General features: G+C 45.1%; 1 protein-coding gene across 2 annotated transcripts in view; it reads left to right on the top strand.

The window, feature by feature from the left end:
- NOL10 (nucleolar protein 10) overlaps positions 1–15754 on the top strand; it is an 89959-nt gene that overhangs the window by 21849 nt on the left and 52356 nt on the right. For both annotated transcript variants that reach the window (XM_070379103.1, XM_070379104.1), the window contains 2 exons: positions 1073–1139; positions 8514–8566. In XM_070379103.1, coding sequence (XP_070235204.1) covers positions 1073–1139; positions 8514–8566 — 120 coding nt within the window. The remainder of the gene's footprint in view (positions 1–1072; positions 1140–8513; positions 8567–15754) is intronic.

The following is a 15754-nucleotide window of genomic DNA, read 5'->3' as shown; positions in this document are numbered from 1 at the left end:
GGCATAGTTTTCCCCAATGTGGATTTCACGATTTCTCTTTTTTGTTCTGTGCTATTGTTATTCCGATTTCCCCTTCCTTTTTCCTCCTCTCTTTCCGTTTTCGTTTCATTGGAAACTTGAGACAAAAGGGAGGTAACTGTGTGAGCTTCACTGTCTGTCTTGAATTAGAACCTTGCTGCTGTTTTTCATGGAGCACGAAATTAGTTTTTTAATACCCCCCCTCCCCCACCACCATGGAGCCTCTAATAATGGGTTAATAAATGCAAAAGCTGGCAGACATTTTCAACATCAGTTCTTGAAGTCATGTTGTAGTTGCTACAGTAAGTTTTACCTTGGCATTGTTGTAATGACTGAATACGCCCTCTTGACCAACACCCAAATTACTTGCTTTTGCTTGACTCACTCTCCTTGTTTATCTTTCTCATCATCCTTTCCCACTCCCATCTATTATCTTCTTTTTTCTTTCACTTAATTTCTGTTAATTTTTTAAAATATGGCATATTTTTCCCTACATTTAAAATACAATATTTTACCCTTCACTGTATAATAACTAGCACCTTATGTATTTATAGCATTTTGTTAAATTATCTTGTATTCATTATCTTATTTGATCCTCCTCAAATCCTAGCAACGCAGGATGGCAGATACCAGCCTCATTTTACCATATTGACCACCTCTTCTTTGTTTCTTTGAGGGCAGGTTTAACTAGGGTGTGTCTTCAGATTGTGGACGTGTTTAAGTTGACGTACAGTTTTATTTTAAACTTTACCCTTGCCTGTTGTGTAGACATTATCTTTAAAAGTTCGTATTTCTTTTCCCAATAAAGTCAGCTCTCCCTACTGAGCCTCGGTTTCTTCCTCTCTAAAATGAGAGGATTTGATAAATTGATAAAAGAAATTCTCTAAGATTTTTTTTTTTAACCTTAAATTCTGTGATTTCTGTTAGGTGATTTTATTTTCTCACATAAGCAGGATATATGGAGTTATGTCTCCAGCTTACTTCCTGTATATACATTGCCAAAAGTTGTCTTCCTTTAACTGTTTTAACAGTTCACTTTTGCTTTCTTTTTTAGGGAAAAATATTTACTTCCTTGGAGCCAGAACATGACCTTAATGATGTCTGCCTCTACCCCAGCTCAGGTATGCACTACGGAGCGGTAGGCCATTTTGTGAGATGAATCTAGGCTTTGCTTTACAGGGTTTTAAACTCATTTCTTAAGACAGGGTTTGGCTCAGTTAAGACAGTTTTTAGGTATTGTATTTACTTGAAAAATTAAGAACAGGAAGTGATGTGGATGCTTCAGAAAGTGACATGCTCAGTGACTCAGTCCTCAGCCAGCCTAGCTGTTAGGAGAAGCTGGTGGCAGTCTGTGGGTCAGTGGCAGGCGAGGTGCTATTTTAGTGTGCGCTTTAGCTCTTTTATGGGATTAGTAATTTTGTGTAGATTGAGGTTAGGGATGTGGAGGAGCCTGGAGTTGCCTGATGATACACAAGGCTGGCGAAGCCACACGTCGAGTATATTCTGCGTTGCAGGCTCTTCTGTAAAGTACCTGGTAGATTTCGAGATTTAATAACACCTTCAAGCAAATCTGAAGAATTCTGGGAAGGAGAGAAAATGAGAACACTTGTCACTCTCCCGCAGGGTTGTGTCCTGAGGACAGACACACACAGATATTTCTGATGGTGTGATACCAGGCAAAACAGGAGAAGTTCTGCTCCGGAGGTACACACTGGCCCTGTGACGGCAGAGAGCGAGGGGCTCCAGGCAGAGCAGCGAGAGGAGGGCGGAGGGGAGGTTCTCGTTGGCTCCGAGTGTGGGTGCTGGGTGAGAGACATGGTGGGCAGGAGGAGTCCCGTGTGCCAGAGTGTGGGGTCTGTGGGAGGAGTGGGGTGGGAAGCAGGTGATGCGTGGGGTGGGGGCCCTGGAGTGACCACGCTGAGTGCCTGGGTGCTGTCTGTGGTCAGGACCGATGCAGACCATGCTCACAGAAGGTGGTTCTGTCCACTGGGCAGAAGGTAGATCAGTTTTGAGCTAAAATGAATAGGAAGAGATACGTAGAGCTGAGATCGGCTGCACAGGAGAGAGGGCAGACTCGGAGAGAAAGATGGTGTTGTCTTCTTTGAGCATCTGAGTCTGAGGTGGCAGTGAGGCAGTGATGGTGTCTGGCAGAGGGTCTCCAACCTGCCTGCCCACCAATACCACCTGGGGGCTTTTTAAGAAGTACAAATTCCTCAGCCCCATACCAGGTGTGCAGACTCAGAGCATCTGGGGGAGAGCCCTGAAATGGGCTATTTTTCACCTGCTTCCCAAGTGGTTGTGGAGCCCCGCCCTGACCTACAGCCTCATCCTGGGAGCCACATCCAGGGCACAGTAGGTAGCGTGGCCCAAGGAAAGCAGGTTTGCAGACATAAAATTTTAAGACATGTAAATAGAGGTCATTGCAGAAGAAGTGGCAGTGGAGGCAATTACGATGGGGAAAGTGGAGAGACCGCAAGACAGCAGGACCTGAGTATGGAAAGGGAGATGAGAGGGAAGAGCCAGCGGAGAGGCCGACAGAGTGACAGTGAAGGAACCGGCAGCTGTTGAAGTAGAGAGAAGTGATTGCCCGGGTATTGCTCAGTGAGCAGAGCATCACAGAAGTGGAGGCAGGAAGGGGCAGGAAGGCCCTGTGCTGTGGGTCTGGATGTCGTCGTGCTTGTCACTTAATCCTCTCATAACGCGGGAGAGTTAGTGACTCCCTTACCATTTCTTTCCCCCTTCCCTTCCCTTCCCCTCTCCTTTCCTTCTCTTTTACATCTTTGGAGGTGAGGAAACTGAGATACGTGCCCAGGGTTGGTCACCCGGCCGCTGTGTGGCAGAGGCTCCGTTGGAGCAAGCCTCCCCTGATCTTGGAGCCTGTGCTCTTTCTTAAGTTACAGGGTAGTCTCCTGAGAAAGATGAGACACCCTGAACCTTTGTAATTAGCTTTTCATCTGTGATCGTTGGGAGAATTTTCTTATAATAGGGGTGAGTCAAATTGTGATGAATTCAGAAATTAAAGAAGGTGCTGGGTCGTAGGTTGAGATGCTGAGTGGTCTAAAATGGGGTTGGGGCTAGATACAAAGGTGAGTAAAATCGGGTGAAGCTGAAGTTAGAACAAGAGGTTAGTTGGATTGAAGGAGTGGGGGTTTGAAGGGTGCAGATGGTGACGAAAGTTGTTGACCTGTGCTGACTGATTTGTGCTCACCTGTGGCCACGGAGAACTTGCGGAGTAACTAATCTGAAATATGTGCTCTAAACATAAAATACACACCAGACTTCAGATGTACCAAAAAACAGGAAAGAATGTGAAGTAGATCTTTAATTTTTATATTGATAACATATTAAAGTGAAAATATTTTAGACTTACTGGTTAATAAAAATATACTCAAATTTACCTGTTAAAAAAAATTTTTTTTTAATGTGTCTACCAGAAGATTTTTAGTCACTTATGTGGCTTGCATGGTATTTCTGTTGGGCAGGGCTAGTCCAGACATGGAGGGCTTTGATAGTATAGAATACTGATAAGGTGCAAGGTGTTCAGAGTCAACTGCAGGCATGGAATGTGACTGTAATCTCACCAGAGTAGAAACCTTCTTCTGGTACCAAAAATACCGTTACCCCACGTAAGAAAGCAGTCCTTTCCTAATAATACCTTTAATTTTTCACATTCCCCTGCTTGTCCACCAAATGCCTTTTTAAGCCCATTTATCTGAAACTAGTCTATCACCAAGGTTGTGGATTACATTTAGTAGTTGTGTTTTCCGCTTATTTCAATCAGGAATTCTCTCCCATCCTTTCTTCCCCTTCCTCCATGGCACTTGAGTTTTCTGCCATCAGGGCTGTAGTCTCGTAAGATGTTCTGCATCCTGGATTCCTGTGATTATTTTTCTTGGTGTCCTTTACTTGTTCTTCCGGCCCCTGTATTTTTTGTTGTTGTTGTTCTAAAATAGAAGTGAAATCTAACAGCCCAGTGCACTGTGGGTTAAATATTTGGGACAAGGGTGGTGCTCAGGGCTGACGGGTTCTCCATGTCATTTCCCATCCTGTTGGTCATCCCAGAACAAGCAAGGAGAAGCGTAACGGCTCTGCCTTGATGGCCAGCAGTTCTTTCTGTTATACACGATGCTTTCCTGGCAGGTAGAACCTTTAAGATGGTGTTTTGGTCAGAAGAGTGCCTTTATTGTCAGGTAGCTTATAAGAGCTTAATCAAACACAAACACTAGCCAGATAATTTATTTCACAAGCTGGCGAGCCCAGAAAGGCAAGTCTCTCCATGGCTGTCTTGGGGTTCGGACCGAGCGTGATTGGTTCACAGGTTTTGCTGTCTTTCCCTCGCTTTACTCTCCTGTCCCATTCACATTGCTGGTTAGGTTTTTTTGCTTCATCACTATGAGCATAAGCATTCTTTATCTTCTCACTTACTCGTTTTGGAGTAATTAAAGCCGAATCATGATTGCTTGCTGTTCTGTCGTGTGTGTCTGATACTCAGACTGCTCAGAACGTTGAGAAACGGTTCTGTCTTAGTGGCCTCAGCTTCTAGTTGCTCGTGCTGAGTCTCCATGTCAGGTGCTGCCCTGCAGGTTGGGAAACTGAGGTCGCGGCCCCACGACCCCGGTCTGCAGTGCTTGCTGAGCCCCAGCCCGACCTGTGGAATCCAGAACCACTGGGAGAAGGAAAAGGAGATGTCCACTCAGAAAGGCTACTCAGGCTTCAGAATTGTACCAGTGATCCAGGCTGTTTTTCATTGCTTTTAGGCCTGCTGGAGGCGGTCTGTATCATCAGACCTGAAGTCGCCTTTTATTCTCTCAGCAACCTCCCAGTAGCCTGCCTAGAAATAAGATGTGGCCCATCACTAACCTTGGGGCCATGTGTAGTAAAACGGCAGGCTCCCCACTTTCTGTAGGAGTTGACCGCACACGAAAAGGCGTGTCCTGTCCTTTCCAGCACAGGGCAGTTCCGCACAGCTTGTCTGCTCTGAGCCGCTCCAGCTATGACCCGATGCCCTCCGTTTCCGGGCAGTGATTCTCAGATGTATCTGATGAAGTACAAGCCTTTTATGTTTTTTGTTTTGTTTTTAAATTTCCAATCCATTGCAGGTGGATACTTTTGTCAAGTATCATAAAGGTGAATTAGTAGAAAAAGGGTTACACGTTTGGAACTCGCCGCAAGGTTGAGTTGCTATACATGTTTCTAAATTCTTCAGTTTCTACACTCACCGGCAAGCTTGACGGCAGTTTTCAGACTGGCCCGGGAAGCACGCTTTGAGTTCGTCCTGGCTTGAGCAATGTTTCTGATTTAGAGCTGTGACCTTCCCTGAGTCCTTCGCCCCCAAAGCCTGGACAGGTGAGATTTGTTCTCTGCGTGTCTCTGAGGAGCACGTCCTGTCCTACACTCTCTGTCCACGCTGGAGCTGTGGGCTCTTCCTCAGTGCTGATGATCTCTGCCTTCTCTTCCAAGGTTCCCATTTTTATCGTTGGTGCTGTTGTTCAGCTGCCCAGTCGTATCCGACTCTTGGCGGCCCTGTGGACTGCAGCACACTAGGCTTCCCCATCCTTCACTATCTCTGAGAGTTTACTCAAACTCATGTCCACTGAGTCGGTGATGCCATCCAACCATCTCACCCTCTGTCGCCCCCTTGTAAGGAAATTTAAAGGAAAAGCCATAATCTCACAATCTCTTCACAAGTGTCATTACTCCTTCCATTAGAGAAATTCTTTTTGGGGGGCCACACTGAGCGGCCTGTGGCATCTTAGTTTCCCAGCCAGGGATTGAACCTGCACTCCCTGCCTTGGAAGAGTGTAGTCTTAAACACCGGACCACTGGGGAATTCCCAGAAATTCTTGTCTTATAAATCACTTGTTCGTGTGTTTTAAATTGTCACCATGTGTAATTGTCTTTTGCTTTTCAGTTTGACATTGTTATTAAATACGTTTGTCATGTTACTATATGGTGTTTATATCTGTGTGTTTTAATGATTTATTTGATCGTGCAAGAAGTCTTTTCACTTTATCTTAGTTGTCGTTGGAGTTTTAGAGTCCCATGTTCCACGGGCTTTGGAATCGGTCCAGTATCAGCTGGCTCTGTGGTGACCTTGAGCAAACGGTCTTGCTTTCCCGAGCTACCTTCTCACCTGTGGAGGTAGAGTGCCTGGCTCAGTACTTCACCCTCTTCTCGCCTTTCACCTGTGATTGTCTTAATTTCTGCTGAACTAACTCCATACCTGGGTTGACTTTCCTGCTTCCCTCTTGTTAGAAACTCCTCGTGTTCCCTGGGCTGTGTGAGGTTGCTTTCTCTTTTATAATTTGTTTTGGTCCTAACTGTCCCGACTTTGGTTTCTCGGTAGGTCAGCTTGTGTTGTTGGCCGTGTTTGGTCAGGTGAGGTCCTGCTCATTGTAGGAGACAGTCTGCCGCATCCGGCCTGGATTCTCCTGTGTGATCAGCGCCGAGCCTTTCCTGTGGTCTGTTTGGTGGGTGTACTGTGTTTCCCTGTAAAGCGTTTGCTGTTGAGTGTTCAGGATTGAGCCAGGGAGGCTGGGCTTAGGGGATGTCTTTGTTGGGAGCCTTCTTTCTGATTGTAAGATGTCTCTTCAATTTCCAGACCTTCTTCTTTAACCCTGTCTAAAGGTCCTGGAGAAGTTCTGATGGGGTTGTTAGACTTGGGAAGCGCAGGTCACTAGAGTTGGTTTCTTCCTGTGTGAACTTCAATGAGCAGTTGTCTCCAGGGCCAGAAAAAGTTCCCACATGAAAGAGTTTGTGGAGGCTACAAGCTATGAGAAAGTGTCTGATTTTTACTTGACTTTCATTTAGACGTACATTTCTTGCTTCCTCGAGTGAGTGTGTGTGTGTGTGTGTGTATGTGTGTGTTGCTTCCTCGGCTGTGTGTATATGTTGTGGTGAAGGTTGTATGCGCGTGTGTGTCTCTTGCTTCCTCAGCTATGTGTGTGTGTTATGGTGAAGGTTGTGTGTTGTGAAGGGTGTGTGTGTGTGTGTGTGTTCTGGTGAAGGGTGTGTGTGTGTGTGTTCTAGGGAAGGTTGGTTCCAGCTCAGGACTCACTCCCCCTTTGGACTTGATGTGTGTAACATGGCTTTGCCGGCAGAACGTTGAGCTCCTGCTCTCTTATCAGTGAACCTCCTCTACCTCAGCATCATATTTCTGTTAACAGCATTGAAGAGCATCGCTTTGGCAAGCTTTTGTGTTAACCGAAGAGCAGCACAAAAGTACTTTTTAAATCACAGAATTACATCACCATCCTTAGCGTTTGGTGTACTTAATTAGGATTGTGAGCTTCTGTGGCATCTCAGACAGTAAAGAAGCTGCCTGCCTTGCAGGAGACCTGGGTTTGATCCCTGGGTCGGGGGTCTGGTAATCCAGATGTGTGCTTTCTGTGGATTTTTCTGTTGTATTTTACAAATAGATTTTTTAAATGAAGGTAATGTAAGTTGATATGTAAAGGTATTTAAAAAAATGAGCTCTTGTCTGAAATTTTGCTCTTAAGTTCTGTAGCTTGTAATGTTCTGAATGTTCTACTCAGCACTTGTAACTCAGTACATATGAGCTTTATTTTTTGATCTGTAAATAAGTACGATAGTCCTTATGTCAGAGAGTTGTCACGTCTTCACCAAGATAAAGTACACAGAAGTGTTTTGTAAATTACAAAGGACTGACTTTAGTTTTGCTTCGGTGCATCGTTCTGGAACAGGGCAGAGAGGGTCAGAGCTGCCATGAGAGCCCCTGCAGGGTGGGGTGGGGCAGCAGCTTGGCTGTGTGGCAGAGACCTGAGCCCAGGGCTGAGCTGGCTGAGTGAGTGGATTCGTTACTGTTGTTCCTGGGGTTTGAGGGGAGCCATCACTGGATGCCACAGGCTGTCCCTCACTCCATTCTCACTTTCTGAGAGCACTGATCCCTGGACTAAATTATCAGCCACTCTCTGGGTGAATCATTTTGGTAAAGGCTGTCAGATTCTATCTGGGTCTTTTCTAGTGTAGCTACATGTAGCATTCCTCTTAAGCCATTTTGTTTTCTATTAAGGTGTAAAGTTTAATTCAAACATGAGGAACTACTTTGCTATGACATTTTGTGGGAAATGCTTTACTTTGGTTCTTTGATTCCTGATTAACAGAAAGATACCTTTCTTAACTTTCATAATACATAATAGTGCATCGAATCTACCTTTTATTGGTGTATCTGAAGCGTAAAACTTAACTCTTAAAAATGGTGGCCCTTCTCTGTGGGAACCACTCAATCACTTAGCTGATACAGCCTGAGTGTTTTGCAGATGGGGAAGCTGGTCTTTCTGATACTTCAAATGCCCCATCCAGGAGGGTCAGGGACCATAGCCCACAGCCTGACTCCGAGGGTGCCTGGCTGCTGGTCTTACTCTTCTGCTGTTCATCATGTTCTGAGCATTTCACTCATTTCAAAATATAAAGCAAGTAGGAAGAGTATTTTTATTTTCCCTTATGTTTACCTTTTTCATTGTGTTTATTTTTAGGAATGCTTCTTACCGCCAGTGAAGCCCCCAAGATGGGCATCTATTACATTCCGGTAAGTGATACAAAAAGGAGTTACGGTAAAAATAGAACAAGGAAAGACACTGTATTTTTAAGCTGGCTGTGTCGAGGGACTTTGGGCCTGCATGTGGCTGTGTAAATTAGACACAGTGGCTCACTTGTCAAATCACTGTACTTCCTGGAGCCAATAAAGTAATGAATGTTTAACCATTCTTTTATGGGAAACTACTTAACATCCCATTTAAAAGTCGTCAGTAGAAATTTCATCTTTATTCTTCAGATTTACATTTGTTTTTTGTTTCAGAATGTTTCAGAAACTTCCGGCTATTAGTGATCAAGAGACCTAATCCTCTAAAATAAAAGTCTAGGACTCTTTCGGTCATCGCATTGTCTTTTAAAAATGGGTTCTGTGTATAAGAAACCATCTTAGATTGCCACGATCCGTGATGGCATGCAGTTTATTATCTTGTCCCTTTTTTTTTTCTCCTTCCTTAAAGCATTCTTCCGTTACATATGCCAGACACTTCCCTACCTATACCTAAACAGAAAAGCCTGTACTGCAAAGTTGGCCTTAGATTCTGGTCACCACACATCTCCTTTTCTGAGATTCGCAGAGAAGAGCATGGGGAGTGTGGAAGATCAGATATTTGGGGGAGTAAACGCTCTGTGATCAACGTTAGCCTCCAGTTATGAAGATTCTTCATATTTATGATGGTTCTTTTGAATTAGTTCAACCATGTGTATGTTTCGCCCCCCTCCCCGCCCCCCCAAAAAAGATACTCTGTTAATGTTGCCTTTCTATGGCTTCAGGAACCTGCTATGTTGTTGAAAGCACCTTGGGGTGTTTCTTTTGGTTGATGGTGAAGAAGGTCATTCAAACAGCAGCTTTTCCATTTTCCTAAATTGTCATTTGTTCCTTTTCTCCCCAGCCTCTCAGAGATACTGCTTCTGTCTTCCTGTTAGTTTGTGTGTCTTTGTCTTCATTCCGTCGGTAACTGGTTATTGACTGTATCAGCTGTGTCAGGCCCAGTGCTGTGGGTTGACAGTGTAACAGTGGATAGGGTACCACCCGTTTCCTTGCAGAGGTCATTATTAGGAAGTAAAACAAGAAAGGGGACAGTTTCCGGTCAGCGTGATGAACACTCTTAACTGAAGTAAGGAGCCTGGAACTGGAAACTAGTGGGAAGTATGGCAGATACTTGGCAGAAACCTTCCAGAGGAATTGATTTCCGAGGAGCAACTGGAAGGCTGGTTCTGTGTTCTAGATGAAGGGGGTGGGGTGCAGAATGGGAGAAGGGTCTTGGAAGTAAAGGGAACATTGTCTGCCAAGATCCAGAAGAAGGTAACACACATGGCTGGGCATTTGCCCTTGAGGGACGGGGTAGCTCAGGCTGAAGGGGTGCTCTGCAGCCAGGGTACGATGATCCTGTGGGCTGGGTGTGGTGGTGCAGCTGCAAGAGTGATAGGATCAGACCTGCATTTCTGAAGGATTATTAACTTCTGGCTGCCACCAGGAGAGGGGATTAGATCAGATCTAACCCAGAAGCAGCAAGAACAGGCTGTGGTGATCTGCAGGAGAGACATGGTCCCTGTGTTACCTTTGCCAGACCTCCCCTTTAGAAATTGGGGCTTCGGAGGTTCTAGGGTAGTTTCAGAGAAGTCTGATCTGGCAGGCAGTGATTCCAGGGGGTTATCCTCCTTGAATAGCCAGGCAGCGTGTCCAGAAGCATCCGCCGATAAAGACTTGTGTCTGTCACAAGAAGAGCCTTCCCTCAGTCCAGCACTGAGTTTTCTCACAGCGTCAGCCCATCTGGGCATGTCAGGAGAGGCCGACTAAATCAGCTTGCCCCCCTCTGAACTTCTCTTGGGAGAGGTCTCACTCTGTCTTCCTCTCAGGAGGGTGTTCTGCAGTTTGATCTTCAGCATCTGCCTACAAGTTCTTGATGTCTCATGTCGAAGAGCCCTTCTTCGTGTAAGAAGTGTATAGAATCCACCAGTGGGAGGGCAAACGAGCACTGAGCAGGGCGTGGAGGCCGGATCGGGAGTCTGCTCAGCTGATGAGGAGCCTCCGGCTGGGCATCCCTCGGTGTGGAGCGGGGTGGGGCGGTTCTGTTTTTGCAGGAAGGCCATTTCACCAGCTTGTGCAAAGATGGTGGCAGTGGAGAGAACTGGGACAATTGACAACAGTTGTAAGATAGGCTTGGCTGTTGCCTGGACGTGGGGGGGAAGGGAGAGGAAAGGACCACACGCGACAGCCGCTTTCTCCCTGGTGAATGTGTGGGCACAGAGGTGACTGCTTGAACCAGGAGGAGAAAGGGGATGATAGAACTGGAGGAGACCCCCGCTCACTTCTGTTTGTCTGGATCCATTTCTCAGGCTGGGTTTTTTTTTGTTCCAAGCACTGGGAGCTTCACACAAGAGGGGACCCGTTGCTGGCCAGGTGGTGAGAAGCAGCTTTTTTGATCAGTGTTAGCTTATCTTAGAAGATCTTCTTAGTTTCAACTCTGTAGCTCAGATGTAACCAAGCAAAGTCAAAAAGCCACGCAGAGACTGCTCCCAAGTGGCTGAGCTTATGGGGACGGTCAGTGCAGAGTTGTTCTTGCTCAGCTGAGCATTGTGTGGCAGCTTGTACCTAAGTGTTCCTCCCTAACCTATCTTTCTGCCCTGCTGCCTCGTACACCGTGAGGATTTATGGTGCCACTTGTCTTTACTTGGAACCTGTTCTCCGTGACACTCCTTCAGAGCAAAAGAGCCCAGGGGTCTGAAAGCCTGCCGTCTTTGCTAAGATTTTTATCAAACTCACCAGGCTGACATTTTTCACAGAGATTTATTTGAGGCCTATAGAACCAGAGAAGTGTGTGTTGAATATGCAATTCATGCCAAATATAGGCAGTTTGGACAACGATTTGTATTAACGTCTTATAAACCAGTTACGAAAACCCTTCCCCCCGCTTTGAGGCTGTGCTGAAAATGAAGACAGCTTAATGTTCTTTCAGCTTGTTAATTTTTGCCTGTGTACTTTATACCATCTTTCTTGAGTACTTGAAATCTTTTTAGAGTAAATGCACTTCCTGATTTATATGGTCTCTGCCACTTACTTATCCCAATAGCTAGCTAGTCTTTTATGACCAAATGGGTTTTCTCCAGCTCTTTCCCCATTTTCTCAGTGTTCTCTTTTTCTGTCTCTGAGAGACCAGGATCTGTTCTTTTGTTTGTTTGCTTTTTAAATTCCAGGGCCTAATTCAGCTGAAGCTTTCAGGACTAATGCCAGAAACAGTTTTTCAAGTTTGGGTTCCTCTGATATATAATTTAATCGTAGGTTAGTTCTTCCTAATTAACACCTTTGGCAACTGCACGGGCTCCAGAGGGAATCCAAGTCCTGTGGCACCCAGCCCAAACCTGCCAGGGTGCCGAGTACTGTTCCTGTTGGAAATGCTTCTGGGCTCCAAGGCCCCATGGGTCAGTGAGCTCCGAGACCACACATGACGGACACGTGATGCCTGGCATGCTTGATAATGTGTATGGATGCATAAGGGCTTCCCAGATGGCGCTAGTGATAAAGGACTCACCTGCCAGTCAGTGTAGGAGATGTAAGAGACACAGGTTTTATCCCTGGGTCTGGGAGATCCCTTGGAGGAAGGCATGGCAACCCACTCCAGTATTCTTGCCTGGAGAATCCCGTGGACAGAAATGCCTGGAGGGCTACAGTCCATGGGGTCAAAAAGAGTTGGACCTGACTGAAGCAACTTAGTGCGTGTACACACACACACGAATGCATAAACTTGAGAAAATAATTACTTGTTTATTAGGAAGCTATTTGAATTAGAAGACTAAAAGTCAATTGATTGAGGATGTATGATTTTTTTTTTAAACACGTAAGTTTTTTAAATTTGGAAAGTACTCCTGGAACCAGAGTACCTGCATGTAGGGCAGAGTTGAACACAGAGTTATACTTACTCACACCAGCGCTCCTGGTTTTTTTTAAGAAATAACACTGGAACTTACTCAGCATAATGCATGAAATGTACAGAACTCTTTGAAAAGAGAGATGACTGTGTATTAAGAAGCATAAAATCTCAAGGACACTTGTTTCACTTAGGTGTAACACACAAGCACACCTCATTGCTGCTTGGGATGGGAGTGCTCGGTCACTCAGTCGTGTCCAACTCTGTGTGACCCCATGGACTGTATAGCCCGCCAGACTCCTCTGTCATGGGGATTCTCCAGGCCGGAAAACTGGAGTGGATCACCATTTCTTTCTCCAGGGGATGGATCTTCCTGACCCAGGGATTGAACCCGCATCTCCTGTGTCTCCTGCGTTGCAGGAGGATTCTTCACCCACTGAGCCACCAGGGAAGGCATTACTGCTTGGGATGTTTTGGCATGATTTTCCAGAAGGCTGAAGGACATAGTTACATAGTGCTTCCTTGCAGTTACTCCTTACCTTCACCTCTTAAGATGGTAACGTTTTTATGAGCTGTCCGTTTGGCAAATACATTATTTTAGTTTAGCATTAGATTTGACAGTACCTTACAGAGTATTTAGTGTCTCCTTTTTATATAGATACTCTCTTCCTCGTTTTAAAGTTTGGGGCTAGGGACTTGGTCTTTTATTTTGTCTTATGATTGCAGCACACTTCTGGGGGCAAGATGGTGAAAGACTGGTCTCTCTCCCACAGTCTCTGGAAACGAGGCAGGCGGCAGAGAGAACTTTGGCCGACAGAAGGTTCTGCTTTTCGTGCAGAGTCCATTGTGCAGGCAGACGTGCTTTCTCCCATAAAGTAGATCTCATCTGCAGATCACTTAGGTGGCGTTCAGCCCTCTCGGCCAGGCCATGCTGGCTTCTGGAGGCCACATTCTCCTGGTTGTCGTCCTGTCGCCCAGGTAGCCCTTCCAGTCAGTCTGCTTTCGTGGCTTTTCCTGCTCTCGGGCCCAGTGATTGAGCCTCGGCGCTCTCCCTTTGGTGCTGGGGCTTAGTCCTTGTCTCTTTGTTCTCCCCTCAGGGAGCTCACCTGTCCCCCAGGCTCCACAGGGACACCTGTGTGCTACGGACTTCCAAACTTCTGTCTCCAGCCTTTCCTTCCCTCGGAGCTGCAGAGTCACATACCCACCAGTCTGCTGGGCCATGGAGGTGGAGACCTTTCCACTAGACGTCTCGTTGGTGCCCTCTAGTTATGTGTCCACAGCAGAATTCCTGGTCCCAGCTCCCCACCCTCCCCTCTTCTCACTTCGTTGCTTACTCAGTTCCTTGGCCCAGAGCACAGGCACAGCTGTGTTTCCTCGCCTGTCCTCTTCGTGTGTCCTTGTCCAGTCCATCTAAACCTCACATCAACTCTTTTTCCAGTATTGGTTCAAATCCAGCCATTTTTCAGTACTTCTGCTTCTGCCACGCATCTGGGTTACCTTAATGGCCTCTTACCGGGTCCTTCCTCTTTCCCTTTGTCTCTCTTGCATTCTGTTTTTCATACAACAGCCAGGTTAATTTAAAATATAAAAATAGGACTTCCCTGGTGGTTTAGTGGTGAAGACTCCATGCTTCCACTGCAGGGGGTTCCACACCTGGTCAGTGAATTCCGTATGCAGCCTAACGTGGCCAAGAATAGTGATGATAAAATATAAAAGCAACCAGTCAGCGTCTATCAGTCTTCTCCTTGACAGCTTCCAAGGGCTTGTCATTTTGCTCAATAACATCTTAGCTCCTGTCATTAACTTAGAATGCCCTACAAAATGGAAAAGTTTAAAACACAGGAAACTCCGTTTTCTCTAACCATCAGAGAACAGGTCTCTGAAAACGTTTATCCGTTTACAGAGATCGACAAGTGGTTAGAGCAAAAGACCAAATCCCTCATCATCGCTGCCAGCATCAGGGAATAACTTACAGGTCGTAAACTAATCCCAAACACAGAATTAGTAGAGAGGAAAATTAAAGTTAGAAACAGAGAGTCCGTGCAGCTCTCCTTTGGATTCATCTGGTGCCAAGGGAACAAGCTGTGCTTGGCTGTTCTTCTTGGTGCTAAAGTCTCTCTGACACTTTCAGGTGAGTCCATTGTGTGTCTTATGTCGAGATGGCAAAAACTGTTGAAGAATAATTTTCAGAAAAAAGGAAAGTCATGACTTTCACATAGATCTCAAAAAAACGTGTTAAAAATTTCATTTAACTTTAAGGAACCAGGCATGTGTCATCAAAGGTGAAGTCTAAAATAGCACAGATTTACGTGGAATAAGGTGATGCTGAGTTGGGAATGTACAGATGAATAGATTGGCTTTTCCGAAGGTATGGAGGGTTATCTGTCCATGACAGAATTCTTTCGCATGACTGTTAGCAATTCATCTTGCATTGCTGTCAGTTACTTACAGTTCACACAGTTGTAAAATGTATCCCATGGAATCAGAATCAGGTAATCTTGAAAGGCATGCTCTTAGACCAGGAGTTTGGCAAACTAAACCCCTAACTAAAGGCCTACTGCCTTGGAACAGTGCAGCCATTCATTTATTATGTGTTGTCTACAGCAGTTTTCTGACCAAAGAGGTAAAGTTGAGTAATTATGATAGAAAGACCCCGTGGTCTGCAAGCCCCGAAATCTTTAAGAAAAAGTTTGTGGACCCCCTACTCTTGATTATACATAACTTTCCATTGAAGCACAAAATCTTCCTTATATTTACTTACTTATTTATATATTTATATAAATAAAAACATGAATAAATATGTAATGAATGTGTATTTTTCTTTATTATGATATAAAAAACATGGACACAGGGATATTGTTTCTTTTTTTCCCAGTTATATTCCTACCACCAAAAGCAGTGCCTTTTATGCTGTAGGCATTCGATTAATATGTGCTGAAAAATTAATAAAACATATATGAGATAATCAGATAACTGTAATTTGAAGAATCTTAGATAATGGTCATATGTTTTACAGTGGCTGGTTTGCAGTGATTTTTAGCTCTTCTTATACCACATTTGAATTTAGCATCTGCCTTTTTCTGCTACCATTAGTGAAGTTAAAAAGTTAAGAACATGACTCATAAGTGCTAGACTGTAATTTTTATACAATAGGATAAGGATCAGTTCCTTTGCTCTGACAGTATGTTCTAATCAGAACGATCACAGAATCTTGGGGTCATGCAGTCCTTATGCATTTCTGAACTTCCCTGGTGGCTCAGATGATAAAGCGTCTGCCCTCAGTGCAGGAGATCTGGATTCAATCCCTGGGCCGCAAA

The sequence above is a fragment of the Bos mutus genome, chromosome 11 (genome assembly GCF_027580195.1).
Source record: "Bos mutus isolate GX-2022 chromosome 11, NWIPB_WYAK_1.1, whole genome shotgun sequence".
Classification (NCBI taxonomy): domain Eukaryota; kingdom Metazoa; phylum Chordata; class Mammalia; order Artiodactyla; family Bovidae; genus Bos; species Bos mutus.
This window is presented reverse-complemented; position numbering and strand designations above follow the sequence as displayed.